This window comes from Onychostruthus taczanowskii, unplaced genomic scaffold, assembly GCF_017590055.1.
Source record: "Onychostruthus taczanowskii isolate IOZ18803 unplaced genomic scaffold, ASM1759005v1 scaffold30, whole genome shotgun sequence".
Classification (NCBI taxonomy): Eukaryota; Metazoa; Chordata; class Aves; order Passeriformes; family Passeridae; genus Onychostruthus; species Onychostruthus taczanowskii.
The window spans coordinates 6488803-6510954 of NW_024500350.1; the positions used below are offsets into that span (position 1 = coordinate 6488803).

At 57.3% G+C, this 22152-nt stretch overlaps 1 protein-coding gene across 2 annotated transcripts; it reads left to right on the forward strand.

The window, feature by feature from the left end:
• Positions 1 to 1533: 1533 nt before the first annotated feature.
• ARSG (arylsulfatase G) lies at positions 1534 to 21371 on the forward strand. Of its 2 annotated transcripts, none has more exons than XM_041409137.1 (11): positions 1534 to 2259; positions 2570 to 2757; positions 3551 to 3598; positions 3677 to 3788; positions 4054 to 4194; positions 6833 to 7023; positions 7663 to 7743; positions 11182 to 11290; positions 15383 to 15503; positions 20432 to 20522; positions 20799 to 21371. In XM_041409137.1, exons 1-11 carry the CDS (start codon positions 2057 to 2059, stop codon positions 21125 to 21127), a joined length of 1614 nt encoding a protein of 537 aa, XP_041265071.1. In that variant the 5' UTR covers positions 1534 to 2056; the 3' UTR covers positions 21128 to 21371. The 2 variants fall into 2 exon arrangements, with proteins under 2 accessions (XP_041265071.1, XP_041265072.1); XM_041409138.1 differs by having other exon boundaries at positions 4057 to 4194.
• Positions 21372 to 22152: the final 781 nt, after the last annotated feature.

Below are 22152 nucleotides of genomic sequence, written 5' to 3' on the forward strand. Positions count from 1 at the left end.
GGAAGGGACTGGGATGGGGTTGGGATGGGCTGAGGTCTCCCTGACCACTGTGAAGTTGGTGGCTCAGTTCTGTGCTGTCCTTGGCCCAGCTGGGCTCAGCCCCTGGGCAAGGGGTGTTGGACCCAAGCAGAGCTGCTCCTTTCAAGTCCCCATCCATGAAGAAATCCAAGGAAATTGCAAAGGAATTTTTGTTTTGAAAGTAAAGGCAATTTAGCTGCCACCAGACATGTCCAGAGACCTAACCTGGATTGCTGGAGCTGTGGGAATGCAGGAGGTGCAGAACAGGACCTGAGCTCGTGGGCTTTGTTGGGGCAGGGCTGAGCAGCCTTTCCCAGAGCTGAGCCCCCTGCCACGGCTCAGCCCCACCACCCACCACATCCCACCCCCATTAGCTGATGTACCGAGAGCCTCCAGGCTTCATAAATTAACACTCTGGGCTATGAATTATGAATGGAGCCACATCTCTGATCACTGCAATGCTCTGCTGACAGCCCAGGAGCTGCTGATCCAAGTGACAGCCCAAAGCTTTTAAAGATGTGAACAGCAAAACCTGGGAATAATTTACTTTGCAAGCTACAAACCACTTGGCCTACAGATGGGGCTCATCATATTCCCTCTCCTGCCTCCTCCTGTCCTGTTCTTCTCTTCTGTTTCCCAGTATTGTCTTCCCTGCTCTCCCTCTCTGTGTTAATGGGTGTTGTCCTGCCTGGCTGTGTTGGCCATCCCATGGGAGCTGCATCCCTCATGCCATGTTCCTGCCCAAGAGTTGTTGGTACCTGCTGGGGACAGCTGGGTCCTGGCCATCCCACAGCCAGTGCACAGCTCCTGGTGCAGGACCCAGCAGGGTTTTGGCAGATCTCTGCAGCTTCATCCCCCTTTGGCCATAACTTTGTGTTCAAGACATCGTATTCCACAGCTCCATCTGCTCCGTGGAGCTCTGCCACAGCTCCATCCCTGCCATCGGTCTTTGGAGGCTTTGTCCTTGAACCTTTCCATCTCTGGAGGCCAAATCCTGCCCTAAGCAGCTGGATGTGCTTAATCCTGGCTGTTGCTGGGGGTTTTGCCTTCTGGCTTTGTATGGATTCCTGCCTCCCCACCTCTGGGGCAGCTCCCTCTGGCAGCCGGGCTGTGCTCCCTGCTTGGCAGCTGTGAGGCAGAGGGAGCAGAACTAAATTCAGACAGTGAGCTTCAGACACTTGCCAGTTGTCACAAACGAGGGCAGGGACCTGTATGAACCCCTCATGGGGCTGCAGCGCTCGGGAGAAAGCCTTTGGCAAGCAGGAGGGAGCAGGGGATGGCAGGAGCAGGGGAAACCATCCCAGCCTGAGCAGTGGGGGCAGGAAAGGGGCACTCTGCATTCCCAGTCCTTTCCAGCTGAGCCATTGTGAGCCAGGCAGCAGAACAAGTTCAAAGGCAAAGCTTTGGTGTCTGGAGAAGGTGTTTTACCCTGGTGTCTGGAGAAGCTGCTTTGCCCCAGGCTGGGGTGCAGGAGCACTCCCCTGTCCTGACCATTTTGTTTCCCTTGCACAGGGGATGCCGTAACCAGGTGAAGGATGGACTGACAGAGCCCCAGCAGCTTCTTCTCCACCCAGGGTTGGGGGGCTCAGCCTGCAGGGAAGGAGCCATTTTTGGACACAAACATCCCTCTGGCTGCGGCGAGGGGAGTGGAGCTGTCGCGGATCGAAGCCGCTCCTGGAGGGGAAAATACCACTTCAGTTTGGTGTCTAATTAGATATTTACCAGGAAGGAAGGAAAGATATAAATAGGGTGACAGTGACTTCAAAGGGTGTTTTTTGACTTCTAAGAATAACACCTTTGCTGGCGCCGATTTCGGGAATATCGGCTGTGCCTGGGTGTGAAAGACGGAGGAGGTGTCGCAGCTCGGTCGGCAGCCAAGGGAGCAAACCCAGACCCCAGCCCTGCTCCAGCCCCACAGACCAGCTGAGGAAGGGACAGAGCCCCTGGAAAGCTCAGCTGCATCCACAGGGACACAGCAGGGGCAGTGTGGGGAAGAGAAACAGTGCTGCAACGCGGGCAGGAGGGGACGTGTGGCACCATGGGGACCCCACCCCTGTCCCCATGGGCAGTTCTGGTGCTCACCCCGGTGCTGGTGGGACTCTGGGCTCCCTGTGTGGTGAGCAGGCAGCCCAACTTCATTGTCATCCTGGCTGATGATGTGGGCTGGGGGGATCTGGGTGCCAACTGGGCAGAGACGAAGGAGACCCCGCACTTGGATCAGCTGGCTGCTGAAGGAACAAGGTAATGTCTGCCCCCCTTCTCTGCCCTCACCCTGCATCCCTGGTTACTCTGTCCTGCAGCACAGGGGAATTCAGCCCTGCAGGACTGGCAGGTGAGGGAATTTTGTTGGTGTGGGTTTGGGTGCATGGGGAGGGCAGCCAGAGCCTGACACCTTTTGGTGCAGGTCCATCCATCCCTGCTGGAACCTTCATCTGCCACTCCTCACCCTCACCCCCAGAGCGAAAGGGGGGGTGTCCAGGGGAGCAGGGAGGGGCAGGGCAGTGTTGGAGCACACAGGGTCTGGTGAGTTGAAGGGTTTTTCATTTTGCAGGTTTGTGGATTTCCACTCAGCTGCCTCCACGTGCTCCCCGTCCCGCGCCTCGCTGCTCACGGGGCGCCTGGGGGTGCGCAACGGGGTCACCCACAACTTCGCCATCTCCTCTCTTGGGGGCCTCCCCCTCAACGAGACCACCCTGGCCGAGGTCCTGAGGGAGGCTGGTTACAGCACAGGGGCTATAGGTAATGCCCAGAGCGCCAGGGGCAGCAGGGCAGGTGGCAGAGGGTGACAAAGGTGCCCTTGCAGAGGAGGTACTTGTGTGAAATGCTGGCAGTGAAAGGGAAATCTAAAGGATCACGTGAGAGAGATTTCACACATCCCCCTTGGATTTTGCAATGCCAAGCTTAAAATCTTCCTTTCCAATGGTGCTGCTGGAAATCCAGACTTCTCCATTTAATCTCTCATTGCTTTATCTCCCGAGGAATGTGCTGGGTGTTCCTTAGCAAACAGGATTGGCTCTGCCACCCTGCATCCTGCACCATGGGCAGTGCCGCTGGCCTGGTGGCTTTGGGCACCCTCCTGTCACTGTGGGTCCCCCTCAGCTTGCACAAACCCTTTGCACCTGCAGCTCCTGCTGCTGTGCTGGCAGAAAATCCCTGTGTTTCTCCATTCCCCCCCAGTTTTTGCAGTTCTCCCTCTTGGATCGGCGCATTCGGTGGGAGCAAGCGCGTGCCGGAGGTCAGAGGATGAAGCTGGGTTTGGGGAGGGGTGAGGAAGCCTGCTCAGAACACAAACACATGAAAGAGCCTTTTAAGGCTGGAAACACTTGCTTTGCACAGGCATGAGATACCTTATGCATTTTTTCTGGGTTTTCTGCAAAAATAGACGACATTCTGGAATGGCAGCCAGCACAAACAAGGAACCTTTCTTGTAGCTTGATTAAAGCCCCCAGCGCTGCGGGCACCTTGTGGGTGAGGGCTGCTGGTGGCCAGAGCTGTGTCACCTCTGAAATGATGTTCTGTGGCTTCCATGCAGGCAAGTGGCACCTGGGACACCACGGCCACCATCACCCCAACTCCCGTGGTAAGGGCTGTGCCAGCGGGAAGGGCTGAGGGCCCTGTGGCCACCGTGACCCTGCTGACCCCCTCACTTGCCTCTCAGGCTTCGACTACTACTTTGGGATCCCCTACAGCCACGACATGGGCTGCACTGACACCCCTGGCTACAACCTGCCACCCTGCCCGCCCTGCCCACAGCACAGCAGCGCTGCCAGGTACGGGGCACGGGGTGCCAGTGCTGGCACAGGGAGGTGGGTGTTGGCAGCAGTGTCCCCAGCCCTGAGGGCTGCCCTTGGCTGTGGTCACCTCCCCTCATGCTCTGTGCACCCACTTTCCCGCTGCAGGCTGGGAGCCCCCTGTGCCATGGGGACATTGGCACTGCTCCCTTGTTCTCCCTCCCTCCCTTGGCTGTCTGGAAGCCAGGAGATCAGCCGGGCTCCGTGCCTGCTCTGGTAACAAGCTTGGGGTGGCTCTTCCCAGCAGGGTGACGAGGAAGGACTGTTACACAGAGGTTGCCCTGCCTCTCTTTGAGAATGTCACCATCGTCCAGCAGCCCGTGGAGCTCGGCAGCCTGGCCAGGCGCTACGCAGAGGAGGCAGAGCGGTTCATCCAGAGGGCCAGGTGAGGGCCACCCACTGTCCCCTGCCTGTCCCCTTAGCTGGCAGAGCTCCTGGGTCACTGCAGGACTCCTCTGCATCGCCCTGGTGCAATGCCAGGGGAGATGGGTGTTGCCCCATGGCTCAGATTTGGGGTGTCCGTGGCTTGGCTTCCTGCTGGAGGAGGCACTGGGGCTCTTTTGGTGTCCTCTAAAAGGGTCGTGTGTTTTTAAAACCATGTTTTTGGGGAAAGTCAAAGCCTTTGAGTGGGGCTGTGCCTTCTTCTGGGGGGAATGTGCATGATGTCAAGGCTGGTGGGGATGGGAGGGAGGCCAGCCATGGTCTGTCCATCCCTGCATCCCTGTGGATGAGGTGGCAATGGGGTGGTGGAGGTGCATCCATGGGTGTGAAGTGCTGGCAGTGGTGTCAGGGTGGGACCAGAACAGCGCCCAGAGGTGTTTGAACACGCCCCGTGTGTGAGATTGGATCAATTTTGTGGATAAAGCACTCCGAGATCGCTGGGCTTCAGGATCTGCCTCCCCCAGCCTCAGAGCACAGGAGGTGCCCGGCTGTGTTTGTCCCCGAGGAGCAAAGTGGCTCCTCCGAATGGGGCCCCCGAGCCCTGCTGACGGGTTGTGTAATTTTAATCCCCATTATTGGCGGATTACGAGCTGTGACTTTGCAAAATGCCTCCCTGCAGAGTGAGGAGAGGAAGCGCTGCCGGGCAGCTCTGCCTGAGCCCATCCCCTGCCTGCATCCCGGGATAACGCAGGCCCAGGGAAGGCGGGTCCTTGGGGTAAGGTTTGTGTAACAGAGGTGAATGAAGGGCTGGGCAGGGAGCAGCACATGGGGAAATGGCTCTTTATAAAACTGGGCGCTGTTTTGTTGCATAAAACCTGTAGTTTGTCCCTTTGAGTACCAAGGATTGGCCGTGGATTTGGGATTGGACTTGGCCACGTTTGGGATGCTGAGGGTACCCAGGCTCTGGGCTGTGGGGCAGCAGCAACCCCTTGTCCTGCCAAACCCCCACCCCTCTGGGCTGCCAGGGTGCTTTGTGGCTGTGAAACCAAGGGTGTAAGCTCTGGGTTAATAGGAAAAACCTTTAAGCTCCCAGAAGTGTGTTGGGGTTATCTGTGTTCATGGAGAACAGGATTAAGCAGGTGCCTGCCTTTTCTTCCCCTCCCTTTGATGGCTTATTCCAGTTTTCCCCTGCCTGACTCATTCATTACAGGGCAACAAAAGAACACCGGATTTGCCATCTCGGTGTTTTTTTAACCAGTCAAGGTTGAGCAATTTGTGACAGTGAGACGTGGCACTGCTGGAGCACAAGCGAGTGTGGGAGCAAAAGTCAGGGACTGCTGTCTTCAGTTATTGATTAAATGTTTGCCTGATCTTCAGGACAATTCTGAGGTGTCCGTGTGGCAAATGAGAGGGGTGTTCGGCTGGGCATCACAGCCACGAGTCCATCTGGATGCTGGAGCCAGGGGAAGCAGCTTTCCCTCCTCCAGGGGCTCTGACATCCCATGGGAAGAGGTCTCACAGCAGCCGTTTGCAAGGGGCACTTGAGCTCTCCTGACCCCCACGTCCTGCAGGGATGGGCAGGGTGCCAGGGAGACTCAGGGGAGATGGATGTGAACACCATGGACACCCCAAATCAGAACCCCATGGCTCAGATTTGGGGTGTCTATGGCTTGGCTTCCTGCTGGAGGAGGCACCGAGGCTCTTCTGGTGTCCTCTAAAAGGGTTGTGTGCTTTTAAAACATCGTTTTTGGGGAAAGACGAAGAGGGCATTTTGAGGAAACCTTTTGTGGGGTTCCAGCGCCATGGGGGATGCAGCAGCTCCGGGCAGGATGGGTTTACTCATTTTCCACGCCAGGTGGGTGACGGGCAGAGGAAGGAAGTGCCGACACTCACGCTGGAAGGGCCGAGAGCTCGGCTCGCAGGAGGCAGCGATGGGGCGGCCGAGCCCGGCGCGTGCGCCAGCCGGGACACGTCCCCAGGATCCGGCCCCTCCTCGCCGCTGGCCATCCCACCCTTCCCCTCCGAGTCCCTGAGGAAGAGCAGGCCTCGTTGGAGCAGATAAATATAGCTGTAAACAAGCAAACAGGACGTGTCCTGTGCTGAGTTAGGAGCGAGCGGGCGGCGGGGCAGCGCGCGGCGGTGAACGTGCCGCGGGGCTGCTGGCACTGCCCGGGCTGTGCCCGGGTGTGGGGGTGGCCTGCTGTGCCACATCCCCTGCCCCCAGCACCACGAGGCCGGGCACCTGCTGGGGAGGGGGAGAAAAGGCCAAAATGGGCCCTCTGAGAGAGGGGATTGAGGTGTGTGGGCGCAGCAGCGTGCAGTGTTTGGCCGATGGAGATGGAGGAAGGGGCAAATCCACCCCAAATGGGGGCACAGTTGACAACAGGGGGACAGTGGGGAGAGGTTTAAGCAGGAGCAGGGGAGAAGTGGCTCAGCTCAGCCAAGCCTCCTCCCTGTAAGGAGAGGGGCACCTGGAGCTGGGTGGTGTGCATGGGGTGTTTTCCCCCAAGGAGCTGCGGCAGAGGCAGGAGTGGAAGGACCACTGGTTTGTGTCCCCAGGCTCAGCAGTGCCACCACCCCAAAAACCCCCTGCCACTGCCTTCCCCTGGAGGCTGAACACTCTCCCTCTGTCCCCTGTGCAGTGACAGAGGACGTCCCTTCTTCCTCTACCTGGCCCTGGCCCATATGCACGTCCCGTTGTCCCCCCCGCTGCCCCCCGCTCCGGGCAGGGGCATCTACGGAGCCTCCCTGGGCCAGATGGACGCGCTGGTGGCACGGATAAAGGAGGCGGCTGACAGCCTGGGGAAGGGCAGCACGCTGCTGTGGTTCACAGGTACTGCAGGAGAACGGGCTGGGGGTGACACTGGGACTGCACCTGGAGCGGGGGCAGGACCTGTGTTTGTCCCCTGCCCTCGGTGTCCCCTGCCCTCGGTGTCCCTGCCCTCGTTGTCCCCTGCCCTCGGTGTCCCCTGCCCTCGATGCTCCCATTGCTCTGTGGGTGGGGAGTGGTCCCAGCGTGGGGACTGGGGGTCCCAGGCTGCAGTGGCCACTGAGCTGGGTGATGCCCACCATGCCACCCCCCTCGGGCTGCGGGGCCGAAGTGGTGGGGCCATGACTAATTAAACCACAAATCCTCGTGTTCGTTAAGAAGCCCAAATCCGCTCCCTGTGCTGAGCAGCCTCCCTAATGAGGATGTCTTGCTCCTGATGACAGGAACCGCTCGGCCGCTCATTAACACCCCGAGCTGGTGGCGCCGTGCCCCCCCTGCCCTGACCTGGCTGCCCTCCAGCCCCTGCAAACAAACTGCTAAAAACCAAAATCCATCAACCAGCTGCTTTTGCTTGTGTGGGGAGGCATCACAGGGGTGGCAAAGAGGGGTGGAAGGGTCACTTGTCCTTGCTTACCCCCCCCCCACTGTGGGTGTCCCCTGTGGTGCTGGTGTCTCTCATGGGGACATTTCTTTCTCTTGCAGGTGACAATGGCCCCTGGGCACAGAAGTGTGAGCTGGCAGGACGCCTGGGGCCATTCGTGGGTGCCTGGCAGAGGCAGAGAGGTAACCTGGCAGCGTGGGGGGGATCCCAGTCCCGGGGGGCACAGGGGGGCTGCTCCACAAAGCCCTCACTGCCCACCGAGGGGACACAGTTATAACCCTAACCCAGGCATTTCCCTGGCTGCTGCCCTGGGCTTCAACACACCCCAGCACTATTTTTTTTTCTGGGGGAAACAGTCAAGTTTCCCCCAGAATTGCTGCGGGGGGTGGGCTGGGGTCCCCATTACCCCGGAGCTTGGGGTGAGTGTGCTGGTTTGGAGGTGGGGTGTTGCTATCTGCCCATCAGGGTCTCACAGCCCCCAGCCCATCCTGCCCAGAGCAGAGCACCCACCACCCTCCCCATACCCCGGCACTTTGCTTTTCTTTCTCTCCACCGTTTTGTTGGGTTTTTGTTTTGTTTTGTTTGGGTTGTTTTTTTTTTTTTTTTTCACTCTTTCCTACTTTTCCGGCCAAGCCATCTGCTTGGTGGGTTTATTTCAGCCGGGGCAGCCAGAAACATTCATGAGTCAGGCGTTTCCCACTTCTGCTTGTATTACGCGGTGTTAACGTGCCAGGCTCGGCTCCCCGTGCCCGGGGTCAGCACTCAGGGTCATCCTTCTCCTCTTCCTGACACCCTGGCCACGGCACCATGGCCATTCCCTGTGCAAACAGCGCTGGCTGAGTCCCATTCCCAGATCGCTTCCTTCTCCTGGCCCCGGCGATGGAATCGTAACCTTAATTTTCTAGTAAACAAACCCCGCTGCCGGCCCCGGGTTGTTGCTCTTGAGCAACCCACGGTCACAAGCCCGAGCAGATGGTACAGAAACTGCAGCGTTCGGGAACAGGGCGAGCCAAACACGGCCCCTTCCCAGCCCCTGTGCCCTGCAGAGCACCCGGCTCCCTCCTGCCGGGAGCGACGGACGAGGTCGGGCTGGCAGAGCGCTCCGAGCTGGCTGCAAACATCCCTGCCGCCTCCCTGGTGGCTGCACGGCTGTTTGGAAAGCCGGCTGGGCTGGCACTGCCCGGGGATGCCAGGCTGGGATGCTCGGCCTTGCCAGCCCGGGGGCGTTGTTCCCGGTCAGGGAAAAGCCCCGAGGAGTGGGAGGGCAGGGGGCGACAGGCTGCTCCCGGCTCTATTTATTTCTATGTGTTTTCATGTGTTTCTGTATGTTTCTGTGTGTCTCCAAATGTTTCTACTTGTTTCTATGTTCCTATGTGTTCCTATACCTTCCTACATGTTTCTATATGTTTCTAACATGTTTCTATAATTTTCCAACGTGTTTCTGCATATTTCTACGTGTTTCTATATGTTTCTAACATGCTTCTATATGTTTCTGTTTCTGCATGTGTCTATATGTCTCTAACATGTTTTTGTACATTTCTACATGTTTTTGTGTGTTTCTAACATGTTTCTATATGTTTTCTGCCTGTTTCAGTATATTTCCAACATGTTTCTCTGTGTTTCTCCATGTTTCTACATGTCTCTACGTTTCTCTGTTTCAACATGTTTATATGTCTCTGAGTTTCTACATGTCTCTATGTTTTTGTTTCTGCATGTCTACATATTTCTATATGTTTCTAACATGTTTTTCTACATATCCAACATGTTTCTGCATGTTTCTACCTGCTTCTATATGTTTCTAACATGTTTCTATACATTTCCAACATGTTTCTGCATGTTCCTATGCTTCTACATATTTCTATATGTTTCTATATGTTTCTTCGTTTTTCTATATGTTTCCTGCAGTTCCATCTTTTGTTTTAGGGTCCAACCCTAAATTCCAGGGATGTTTTCCACTGATTTCAGGTGGTCACTGCAGTTGGGAGAGAGCAGCACATCTGTGTGTGCTGCCCCTGTCTCTGTGCTTCCCACAGCCCCAAAAACTCATCTCCCACCCTGGGGTCAAAAGTCCAGCAAGGAGGGGATACTGGGAGAGAGAAAAACATTTTGGGGATGTGATGCTGGGATGTTTTGAGGCAGGTTGGGGAAGTTCCAGACCTGGTGTCCCTGTGCTGAGGACCTGCTGTGTGTGTGGTGGGACCAAGGTTTTCATCCCGCCACGGGAATGCACAGTTCAGCTTTCCTGGAAAGCCTGGAAAGTCCCCACAGCAGCAGGGCTGCATCATCCCCACTCTGGAGAAAATTCCCTGGTTGGGTTTGGGTGTTTCAGCCCTGTTTACTTCCCAAAGTGTTAATGTGACCTCATTCCCAGGCTGCTCTGACCTGACCAGCCAGAGGTGCTGGGGTGGCTTGGTCAGGAAATATCCGTCTGATGTCCTTCCAGAGACCCCTGGCCACGCATGGAAAAACCCTGCAAACGCATCCCGGAGGATGAGTTTTTTTCATTTACGTGCAGAGATGGGGCTTGATATTAATTGCTGTAATTGCTGTGGTTTCCTGGGGTGGCTGGGGGAAACACCAAAACTTTGGGTGGGGAATGGGAGCGATTGGGGATGTGCTCAGCCCGTGCCAGGGTCAGAAACCTTTTCCCTGGGCGAGTCCTTGTGGCACCTGTGCCACTGGTGTCCTGTGGGCACGGCAGCATTGTCTGGGGGCTTGGATCGGCCGGTGGCATCGGGCAGGGCTCTGGGAGGCCGGGCCGGGCTGGGGACAGCCCAGGGGCTCTCTTGGCTGTGCCCCGAGGAAATGGCTCGGGGCGAGTGCCGTTGCCATGCGCACGCTGAAAGGCAGCGCACAAAGGCTGCTCCTGGGAAGTTTGCTCCTTGAATCGCGTTGGGATTTTCTCTTTGCCCCATTCCCAACCCCTTCCCCCTCCAGCTGCCTGGGGCCCTTTGGGCTGCAGCCAAGGCAGAGGCTCTCCAGCCCCCTTGCAGCCCTTTTGATGCTTGGTGCTCCCATTTCGGGGCTCAGCACCCCAGTTTTGGTGCTCAGCACCCCAGCCCCACTGCTCAGCACTGCAGGTGGAGGGAGGGACTGGGCAGCTTCCCTGTGCATCTCAAATCCAGGGGCAGAGCGGAGTGCTTTGGGTGCTGTCAGGGAAAGGATGGATCAGGTTCATTAACTGGCAGGAGGGTTATTAGCAGGATGGTATTTTTAATGAGGCAGGTTTCCAGCAGCCGGGGGAGGGGGGGCTGTTGGTGCTGAGCCCTGCAGGGGACAGAAGCCCCTGGAATAAATTCCTCCATTTCCTGCCTGCTCCATTCTCTCACCTGGCATCGAAAGGGGATGGAAATGCAATGGCTCTGGCAGCTGCTGCACTTCTCATCACTCACTGGAGCAGAGAAACACAAACCAGTGCCCAGCTGAGACGCCTTTCTTTTCCCTTTCCCTTTGAAAAACTCCTGTAGTTCTTCTCCCTTCCGTGGCCCAGTGAAACCACCCTCCTTTGGGCAAACTTACACCATTTCTGCCTCTGAACAGTTCCTTTCCCAGGGGAGCTCCAGGCTCAGGAGGTTTTCCAGCATCAGCAGCATGCTGAGCACTGCCCTGTTCTCCTGCAGGTGGGAGCTCAGCGAAGCAAACAACCTGGGAAGGAGGGCACAGGGTGCCAGCCCTGGTGTACTGGCCTGGCCGTGTCCCTGCCAGGAGGACGAGCCACGCTCTCCTCAGGTGAGAGCCCCTCGGGGAGCGGGCTGGCCCCATTTGGAAGGACCCCCCATACCCACGCTGCCACCCAGGACATCACCTGGCTTTTGGCAGCAGCAGCCTGCTCTGGTCGTGCCCTGCCTTGTGCCAGACTGTACTTTTGTCCTCTCCCAAGGCTTAATGGTTCAGCTGAGAGGAGCTGAAAGGGCTTTTTGTGAGGCCGGAGGGCTGGCGCTTGCAGCCACCGGGCTTGGTGTGCTCCTGGCCGCGGCGGCCAAGGGCCCGCCATAATTAAAAGATGACGATGTTCTCTCTCCCCAGCGAGGAGCAGGCCCAGGCTCTGCGGTCTGTGAATGGCTTTCTGCGGAGCTGGGTGCGGTTGTGAGCAGAGGTGGCGCTGGCAATCCCTGCAGGATGCGGCCGGGGCAAGGGCGCTGCCCCTCCTCGCCAGGGAGGGCAAGGGGAGGCTCTGTGCTGCCCCTCTCCCTGCAGCATTTGCACCCCTGCATGTGCAGCCTGCACCTCTCCTTGCAGCCCTCCTGGGCAGCAGCTGTGGGGCACAGCCTGGGGCAGAGCGGGGGGAATGTCCCTGTTCATCCCTGAGGGGTCCCGTCAGTGCTGGGGGTCAGGCTGGGGGGTTTGGGGTTACTGGGAATTGGGGTGACCTGTCCCCTTTCATCCCTGATGGGTCCCCATCAGGCTGGGGGGGTTTGGGGTTACTGGGAATTGGCATACCCTGTCCCCTTTCATCCCTGATGGGTCCCCATGGTGCTGGGGTCAGGCTGGGGGGTTTGGGGTTACTGGGAATTGGGATGCCCTGTCCCCTTTCATCCTTGAGGGACACAGGGTGGTGGGGCTGAGGGGTTGCTGCGTGTTGGGAAAGAATGTCCCAGCTGCTGGAAGCAGGTCCTGACTGGTGGGCCCTGGGGCAGTGCTGGGTGTTTCCAAGGTCCGGGAGATAAGCTGGAGACACTCACTCGTTCCACAGCCCGAGGGCAGCTCTGGCAGCTGGATTTTTGCAGGCAAGGGAATGTTTGAGCCATAAGCTGAGTCACTGGTGTCTGGTGGAGGGGATGGGGAGCACGTAGCACCCCGTGGCTTCACCTCCGAATCCATGGGCTGTGGGGCAGAGCTGCCAGCCCTCGGGCAGCTGGGGCAGCGTGTGCAGGATCAGGGCCCATCCCCTCCCCCTGTCTCTGCCTCCAAGCCCAGGAATTCTGCTTATCTCCTCAGAGATCTTATCTCCTGCCTTTCCCAGCTCCAGTCGGGCAGGTTGGACAGCTGGAAATCTAGAAATCCAGCAGAGGCAGGTGCAGCACTCCGGGTGCTCCCCAGGAGTCACACCCAGCTGGTGTCCCCCCAGCAGAGCCTGGCACTGCCAGGGGCCAGGCCCAGCTCTGCAGGGTGGTGCTCTGGCATCAGGAAGGGGCACCCCCACTTTGGGAGCAGCACTGAACCAGCCTGGGGGGCGTGAGTGATGGGTCATGCTCAGGAAAGTGTTACCAGCCATGGCCTGAGGTGGGACAGGGAATGTGGAGGGACACAGAGGGACATGGAGGTGCTCACAGCACAGGTGGCTTTTCTCTGTGCCTCTGTCCCCTCGGGGACAGCCCCCACAGACCAGCACGTGCAACAGGGACATTGAAACCCCCCCAGCTGATGGGGAAGAGCGAGAAGCTGGGGAGGGAATGAAACAGGAGGGGCTGGGAGCCCTGTGCACTCGGCCAGGTGGGATCCCCGGGAAGAGCCGGGGCTGGGCAGGGCAGGGCCTTGCCCATCTGCAGGGATCTCCTCCTCCCCTGGGGTTATGGAAACACCCGGCTGGGGCACAGAGGCTGCTGGAGCTGCTCAGGCCCTCGTGGCTCCGTGTGCTGCCTGGCCAGGGAGCGCAGGGGTGAGCGAGGGTGAGGTGCCCGGGGGCCAGGGAGCTGCAGCCAGCACAGAAACGCCGATGCCTCACCACAGACCAGCACCTGCACGCTGGGCTCTGCACAAAACTGCCTGCTCTGCTTTTCTTAATTATGTTTAATTGTCAGAGCCACCCACTGTGCTCCTGCCCTTCCCTGCCCCAACCTGAAGTAGGGCATGGAAGAAGTAGGTCAGGAGGGTGGTGAGGAGGAGATTGCACCATCCTGGCTGTGCTGGCAGCTGGGTTGGCTGAGCTGGGGGGTGTGGGCAGAGCTGCCCGCACACCAGGCAGTGTTCTGTGCCACATGGTGCCCGGGGTGCTCAGCGCCACGGCAGGGCAGCGCTCCCAGCCCGTCCTGCCTGGGGGACAGGGTGCTGTCCTGTCCCACAGGCAGGAGCTGCTGTCCCTGGGCACTGCCAGGCCCTTTTCCTTGATGTTCAGGTGGCAGCAGGATGCTGGAGTGGCTTTATGTGTCAAATCTCTCTTGCCAGGGCAAGGGTTGGCAGCGTGGCTTTCTCTTTCCCTCAGGTGCCAGGATGTGCCCACTGGTGCCTTTGCTTTGATGCCAGCTTTGACCAAAATCCTATTTTTCCTGCTTTTTTCCTTGGGTTACACCTGCCCATGGCTGGAGAAACCTTCCACCACCTCTGCCCTCAGTCATGTTGTTCTCCCAGCCCGGTGTTGTTTTCCAGAGGTTCCATCCACTGGGGCAGGGCTGCCTGGGACCATCCACGTGCATGCAGTTGGGAGCTGGGGGTGCTGGGCACCAGGGGCAGGCTGCCCAGGTGAGCTGCTGTGCCCCAGCAAGGTGCCTGCAGGGGTTGCAGTGGAGAGCCAGGATTTTCTGGGCGCCTCCCGGCTCGCAGCAGTGTTTGTTCTTATTTGTTCTCTCTGTCTCTTAGCAGCTAAATGAAAACTCCTTCAGTGGGAGAACGGGGGCTGGTGAGCCCAGGGCTCTTTCCTCTCTCTGCTCACACAGCTGCCACCACACTGCAGGCAGGAGGAACCCAGGGGCAGGACCGTGGTGGTGGCAGGACCATGGTGGTGGCAGGACCATGGTGACAGTGGCCACCCAGGGGCAGGACCATGGTGGTGGCAGGACCATGGTGACAGTGGCAGGACCAGGGCAGCACCCTGGTGACCCCAATTCCTGGTGCTTTTCCCTCCTGTAGCAATTTCCTTGCCCCAGCCAAGCCCCCTGAGCTGCTGGCACAGGGTTTTGTAGCCTGAGGGGTGTGGGTTGAGCCCTACCAGCAGTGCCAGTGTCAGCTCCTGTGCCACAACCTGGTCCCTCAGGGCAGAGCTGTGATGTGTCACTTGGCCACTGTCCCTTGGGGCCATGGGACACCCTGGTGTGGGTGGTTCCTTTTAGAGGTCTGGGGTCACCTTGTGACTGCATCTGTGAGGCAGAGATGCTGTTGGTGACACTGGGGGGACAGAAACTTGTGCCCCACAGGGTGTGGAGGGTGAGGAATGGACATGGGGGCTGTGAGCAGGATGTTCCCATCCCACTGGAGTCGAGTCTGGACCCCTCTGGGACACGTGGCCAGAAGAGGGGCAGCCTGTGGCCAGGCTCTGAAGGGCTGGGTGATCCCCATCCCACCCCCTGCAGCTCCTTCACACCTCAAGGATGGGCCAGTGGGGACAGTCAGGGTCCCAGGGCACAGGCAGCAGGTGACAAAGCAGGGACTGTCCCTCTCTGCATCCCCAGGCAGCCAGAGGGACTTGGGTCATCTGCCCCTTCCCTGTGTCCCTCTGCCCCAGGAAGGACCGAGGTGAGTCCTGGGCACTCTGCTGTGGCTGTGCCAGGCTGGGGCTGGCACTGGGGAGGCTGCTGGGGCTCTGCTGTCCCATCCTGGCAGCTCGTGCTGTGCCCTATACAGCCACTCTGCATTTCCTGGGGCACCAGGAGCTGCTGGCACTGGCCTGAGAAGCCCTGGGTGGCACTTTCTGCAGAGGGTGACTGACCTGCTGCCTTCCTGGAGTCAGGGGTTCAGTGCCCTGCTCCCCCGTGCCCCTGCCCCAGGGAGAGGCACATCCTGACTGAATCTGAGCCACTGCTGGGGGTGAAGCCAGGGACAGAGCTGGGTTCAGCCATTTCAGCTGTTGGGAGCTCTCCTGGGAGGGATGTGGGGCACAGCTGAGGCCGGGGAGACCCTCCAGGGATCCTCACTCCTCGCTCTGATGACTGTCCCCTCTTTCCCCAGCATCCTGGACATCTTCCCCACGCTGGTGGCCCTAGCTGGGGCAGCACTGCCCCCAAACAGGCACTTTGATGGCTTGGATGTGTCCCCAGTTCTCTTTGGCTGGTCGGATGTGGGGCACAAGGTAAGGCAGAGCCACCCCCGGTGCCACCCCCTCTGACAGCAGGTAAAACGGTGAGTGGGTGTCTTGGTTTGAACAGACAGGTGTCTGCTAAGGAAGGCAGGAACCTTCCTTGGAATGGAAAATGCAAACCCCCTCCCTCTGAATTGTTATAATTTTGAAATTAGGGGGTTCTTAGGCAAAAATATGGGAATAGCAATAACAGTTTTCTACTAGGAAAGTTAAAAATACAAATGCAAAAGGGCTTTGGTTTAATGAAGATTTTTTTGTGCTTCGTTCACAAACCTGGGATCAGAGGTGGAGATGCCTGTGCCTGCAGCTTGGCACCTTCCTGTGTGCCTCAGAGCTGTGTCTGTCATCCCAGGGACAGCAGCCCGGGGCTGCTCAGGCTCGTGGCAGCTGCAGTGCCCAGCACAGCACCTTTCTGACCCCAAAAGGTACATCAGTGGGGCAAGGGCAGCTCCCAGGGCTTCCACCTCCTTATGCCCACTTATTTATTGCACCAGATACACACACAACAGAGGTCTCCTTCCCCCAGCTCCAGGGTGACAGTGTTCCATTGGGACAGCCCGCCCCATATCCCACAGCTCCTTTCACCCCAAAAAACACCGTGTGCAGGAAAGCAGGATGACCACACGTTTGTCTTGGAGTTGCACGAGATTTTTGCAGAACCAACAACAACAAAAAAAGAAAAAAAGTGGCTTTAATAGCAGTCCCGTGGATAAATCCTGATTTTGCTTTTAAAGTACACCCTCCTGCAAGCACCGTGAGCCAGCTCCCAGCGGGATCCTGGATTTGCTTTCGGTGTCCATCAGGGCTTTGGTATTTGCTTTGTATTTATGGAACCCTCTGCTGAACTGGGAGATGGAGCAGGGAAGGGGCTGGGATGTGGCCAGCACGCTCTGCTCTGCTCCTCGGGATTAACCCTGCTCTGCACGGGCAGGGCTGGGAGCAGGGCACTGGGAGCTGCTGGGAGCAATGGTTTACTGGGAACAATGGTTTACTGGGAGTGAGCCTTTCCTGGGAGCAATGGTTTACTGGGAACAATGGTTTACTGGGAATGAAGCTTTCCTGGGAATTAGGTTTTCCTGGGAGCAATGGTTTACTGGGAATGAGCCTTTCCTGGGGGCAATGGTTTGCTGGGAATGAACCTTTCCTGAGAACAATGACTGACTGGGAATGAGCCTTTCCTGGGAACAATGGTTTACTGGGAATGATGGTTTGCTGGAGGAATGATGGTTTGCTGAGAATGAGGCTTTCCTGGGAGCAATGGTTTGCTGATAGAGTTGGTTTTTTGGGAATGATGGTTTGCTGGGAGCGATGGTTTACTGGGAATGATGGTTTGCTGATAGTGGTATTTTTTTGGGAATGATGGTTTGCTGGGAGCAATGGTTTGCTGATAGTGGTGTTTTTTGGGAATAAAGGTTTGCTGATAGTGGTGTTTTTTGGGAATGAAGGTTTGCTAGGAGCAATGGTTTGCTGGGAGCAATGGTTTACTGGGAGCAATGGTTTACTGATAGTGGTGGTTTTTTGGGAATGAGGTTTTCCTGGGAGCAATGGTTTACTGGTAGTGGTGGTTTTTTGGGAATGAAGGTTTGCTGGGAGCAATGGTTTGCTGGGAGCAGTGGTTTGCTGATAGTGGTGTTTTTTGGGAATGATGGTTTGCTGATAGTGGTGTTTTTTGGGAATGATGGTTTGCTGGGATCAGTGGTTTGCCGGGTGTCAGGGTGCAGCCATTCCTGTGTGGGATTCCCCCCATGGGGTGGGATCACCCTGCCATGGGGTGGGGTGCCCTGGGAGGGGCCCCACAGCCCCTGGGCTGATGGTGTCCCCCATGTCCCCCGTGTCCCCTCCTGGCTCCTCTCCTCTCAGCCCCGCCTGCGAGCGGCCGACAGTGACCCTGTGCAGGGTTTCCCTTGACACAAATCCTCTGAAAGCAGCTCCTTCACTCTCTCCAATGCCCAATTTCCACACTTTCCTAATTGGGGTCGCTGGAGCTCCCAGTGTGGGCTGTCCCAGTGTCCCAGGCTGTGCTGGCACAGCCGGGAATGGGGCTGGGGTGACACCAAGGTCCTGCTGAGAGCGAGGGCTGTTGGCAGGAAAAACAGACCACATCCTCCAAGGAGCACCGAGGTTCCAGGGGCAGTAAATCCCTCTGTCCATCAGCTCAATGTGAATAGCCCAGAGCACCAAGTTCAAGCAATGAATTTTCAGGAGAGAAAAGGCTTTCCCACCCCCCCGCTTCTCTATTTTTTATTTATTAAAATAATAGCCATGGATTAATGGAAGAGTTCCAGATCTGGGAATGTTTCTTGAATCAAAACAAGCTCCTTAATTATGCAGTAAATTATAACAGATTTTCTAAGTGTGGGGTTTTAAGAGGTTTAGGAACGTGGCTGTTTGTAGGAAGGGAGGTTTGAGTGCCCTTGGCAGCATCCCAGCCGTGCTGTTAAAGGTGTAGGCAAAGCTTTAAGGCTGGAGACAGATTAATTGGTTCAGTTCCTGGTCCCTTGGCTTCACAGGGCCTTGAATATTTGCTGATTTCTGCTTTGTACTCTTTTATCCTGCTCAAGAAGTGTCAGCAGAAGGGCACTCTGCAGCAGAGCTTCCTCCTTGCACCAGGCTCACACTGCATCACCTCTTCTACTTTACACCCTTCTTATTTCCCCTCCAAAACACAAAGGTCCAACCAAATTACAAAAGGTGATGTTTTATCAAATAGTTTACCTTACAACTGAGAGCAATAAAAGAAAGTGAGAGCATTTAGAAATTACCCCTACCCTGAATCCTGGCATTTCTTGGAAGAGGTTCCAACCAGTTCCATGTGAGATAGTGGCTACATCCAGACCAGGCAGCATGGGATGGACACCTCTGGGTGCCTGGGATCCCTGGAATGCTCTGCCAGGCAGTGTGGAATGGATATGTTGGGGTGCCTGGAATTCTCTGTGCCAGGCAGTGTGGGATGGACACCTCGGGGTGCTCAGGGTGCCTGGAATGCTCTGTGCCAGGCAGTGTGGATGGACATCTCATGGTGCCCATTGGTGCTCTATTCTGGACAGCATGGGATGGATATCTTTGGGTGCCTGGAATTCCCTGTGCCAGGCAGTGTGGGATGGACACCTCGGGGTGCCCAAGGTACCCAGGGTGCCTGGAATTCCCTGTGCCAGGCAGGGTGGGATGGACACCTCGGGGAGCCCAAGGTACCCAGGGTGCCTGGCATCCCCTGTGCCAGGCAGTGTGAGATGGACCCCTCGGGGTGCCCAAGGTACCCAGCGTGCCTGGAATTCCCTGTGCCCGGCAGTGTGAGATGGACCCCTCGGGGTGCCCAAGGTACCCAGCGTGCCTGGAATTCCCTGTGCCCGGCAGTGTGAGATGGACCCCTCGGGGTGCCCAAGGTACCCAGCGTGCCTGGAATTCCCTGTGCCCGGCAGTGTGAGATGGACCCCTCGGGGTGCCCAAGGTACCCAGCGTGCCTGGAATTCCCTGTGCCCGGCAGTGTGAGATGGACCCCTCGGGGTGCCCAGGGTGCCTGGAATGCTCCGTGAGGGGCAGGGCTCCGTGCCGGGCACCTGCTCAGGCACTGCTGCACTCATCAGCTGGGAGTGCTGTTACTAAACTTGGCACTGCAGCTGCCTACAACTCCAGCAGATGTTTCTAATTTTTAGCACAGTGGAAATTTCTTGAATCACTTTTAAACTCAAATCCCAGGGAGGAAACCTCAAGTGACTCATCCCTCAGCGAAGGCACTGGCTCCGCGGCAGATGTTATCGGAGAGAGGAGCTGCTGGAGCGTCCAGCTCACTTGTCTCCTCACTCCCCAGTGCCAGAGCAGCCATCCTGTGTGGATCAAGTGTCCTAAATACCAAAAGGGAGAGATTTGACCCACCCTTCCCTCCTTGCCTCGCTGCTCACCCCTGGCTGTTGTCAGGGAAGGGAGCCCTCGCACAGCGGGGTGAGTCAGACGGACGGGAGGGATGTGGGAGTGATGTTCCAGCACCTCACCTTCCCCTCTGCTCCATGAGCTCACCCTCAGCTCGTGGCTGGCTGCTGGCTCCAGCCTGGGGCTCGGCTCCCTTGGATGTCCCCACTGCTGGCTGAGCTGTGAGCACCCAGCGAGGTGCTGGGTGACACGGAGCACCTGAGACCAGCCTGGTTCCCAAATATTACTCAGGCATTTAGTGATGGGACAAGGAGGAATGGTTTTAGAGTAAAAGATGGGAGATTTATACTGGATATTAGGAAGAAATTCTTAATTTTAAGGGTGGGGAGGCCCTGGCACAGGTTATCCCAAGGGCTGCCCCATCCGTGGAAGTGTCCAAGGCCAGTTTGGATGGAACTTAGAGCAACCCACAACAGTGGAAAGTGTCCCTGCTCATGGGAGGGGGTGGCACTGGGTGGGCTTTGGGGTCCCTTCCAACCCAAACCATTCTGTGATTTTATGATAATCTGCCCTGCTCTGCTGAAGGTCCCAGAGCCTTTATGATCCTTTTCTTGCCATCTTACTGGGAGGTAAATTCAGAGGGTCCTGCAGGGCCAGGAAAGTCCAAGGGAGATGTTGGTGTTTCCTGGAGCCCTTCTGCCATCATCTCACTGTGGTGGTGTGAAACCGGGCAGAAACACCAATTTCACGTAGTGGTTTCAGTTCACCAATTTGAGATTTCCCAGCCAATGCACCAGTTAATGTGGTGGGTTCATTGTTGGCTAAATACCCTTCAGAATTATTTACTCATTTTCTTGCTGTGAGACAGAATTAGGAGGAAGGCAAAGCAGCTTCAGCACTCACAGCTCTGCTGGTTGCTCAGAGTCCAGGGCCTGAATGATGACTGTGGATGTGTTCAGGGGTGGGATGTGGCTCATCTGGGGAGGGAGTGGATTTCATGGAGCAGGTTTTCCCTGCCATGGGCTGACAGGAACTATCCTGTCCTTCTGCAGGTTCTGCTGCACCCCAACAGTGGCGCAGCCGGGAAGGTGGGCGAGATCGAGGCGCTGCGGCTGGCTCAGTACAAGGCGTTCTACACCACAGGTACTGCAGCCCTTCCAGAGGTTCTAAAGCCTAGGAAGAGGCTTCTGGAATTCTTAGATCCCTGCAGAGGCAGGTGAAAACCTACTCAGGTTAATTCAGCCAAGAGCAGACCCAAGGATGTGTGAGCTGTGTCTGCAGGGTGGTGCTGCAGCCTGGGGTTGGTCTCAGGAATGCTCTTGGATGGGGTGGGAATGGGCCATCCTGGGTGGGTGAGGAACACAGAGGTGATCCCCAGACCTCTGTGACTCCAAGGTTTGTCTCCCATTTCCTCCCTAGGAGGGGCCATGGCCTGTGATGGCAGCACTGGGCCGGCACAGCGGCACCACCCACCCCTCATTTTCAACCTGGACCGTGACATCCAGGAGCAGGAGCCTCTGGATGTGGCCTCCAGGGAGTACCAGGCAGTGCTGCCTGCCATCAACAGGGCTTATGACCAAGCTCTGCAGGACATTGCAGCAGACAATGTCTCGGTTGCAGATTATTCCCAGGATCCAGCTGCAATTCCCTGCTGCAATGTGCAGCACGTGGGCTGCCGGTGCCAGGGGGTTCATGGAGCCACACGGGATCCCCACATGGAAAAGAGAACACACTGGCTTTGTCTTTAAGCAAATAATTGCTCAGGCTGCTCCTTTCCCAAGGGTGGTGTCTGTGAATTCCAGGCTGGAGGTGGCCATGGAGAGGGATGGAGGCTGTGGTTCCCTTTGCTCCGTGCTGGGAGGAGGGAGGTGAGCTGGGTGTGGGTCTGGGGGAGCACACAGAGGGTCCCCTTTGGACCCTGGGCATGTGGAAGGCTTTTTGTAGGCTCTTCATCTGGGAAAGAGACAGCTCTTGGATTAAAACTACCTTCTGTGAGAACTGGCTTTGGGAGAGGAATCCTCTGGGAAATTTGCTTGGTTTTCCTCTAAGCAGAAACCTTACAGGAGCAGCTGTGGGAGCACAAGGCAGGGGAGGATGGGGCTCACAGCCTCTGGGCAATCAGTCCCTGCAAGTCTGGTGGCTGCAGAGAGAAAATTCCTGGCTGGCACGAGGGGAGTGCTCTGGGAACGGAGCACCTGCCCCAGCAGCTGCCTGCTGAGGTTCATTAGAGGGGGGGGTCTGGGCAAGACCCAGCTGTGGAAGGAAGGAAGGAAGGAAGGGGTCCCAGGCTGTCCCTGAGGGCTGCCATCCACGTGGGAAGGATGCTCAGCTTGTCCTGCCAGGGTGGAGCTCAGGACTGCGCTGTGACATCCAAGGGTTTGGGAAAGGCTGTTCCCTGAAGGTGCAGGGACAGAACTGGGGCTGCTCCCCGTCAGCTCCAGCAAAGAGAAGGGTGGAACTGTGGGGTTTTGGGAGGTCAGGGAGAGGTCCCTGCCCTGGGGCTGCCCAGCAGATCAGGGCTCCAGGCAGAGGAGCTGCTCCTGCTGATCCCAGCGCAGGCACAGGAGTGGAACAGTTCCTGTGGGGCCATTTCTGGGCAGGTGCAAAGGCCTGGGGAGCTGCAAAGGCAGAAATGAAGGTGCAGCTGAAACCTGAGAAACCACTGGGATTTCTCAGCAGCTGAGGAAGGGTGCTCTGAAACCATTCTGGATTCTGATTTACACACTCAGATCTTTCTTTGGCCATAAGAGGACTTGTGTGGACTCACCCAGGT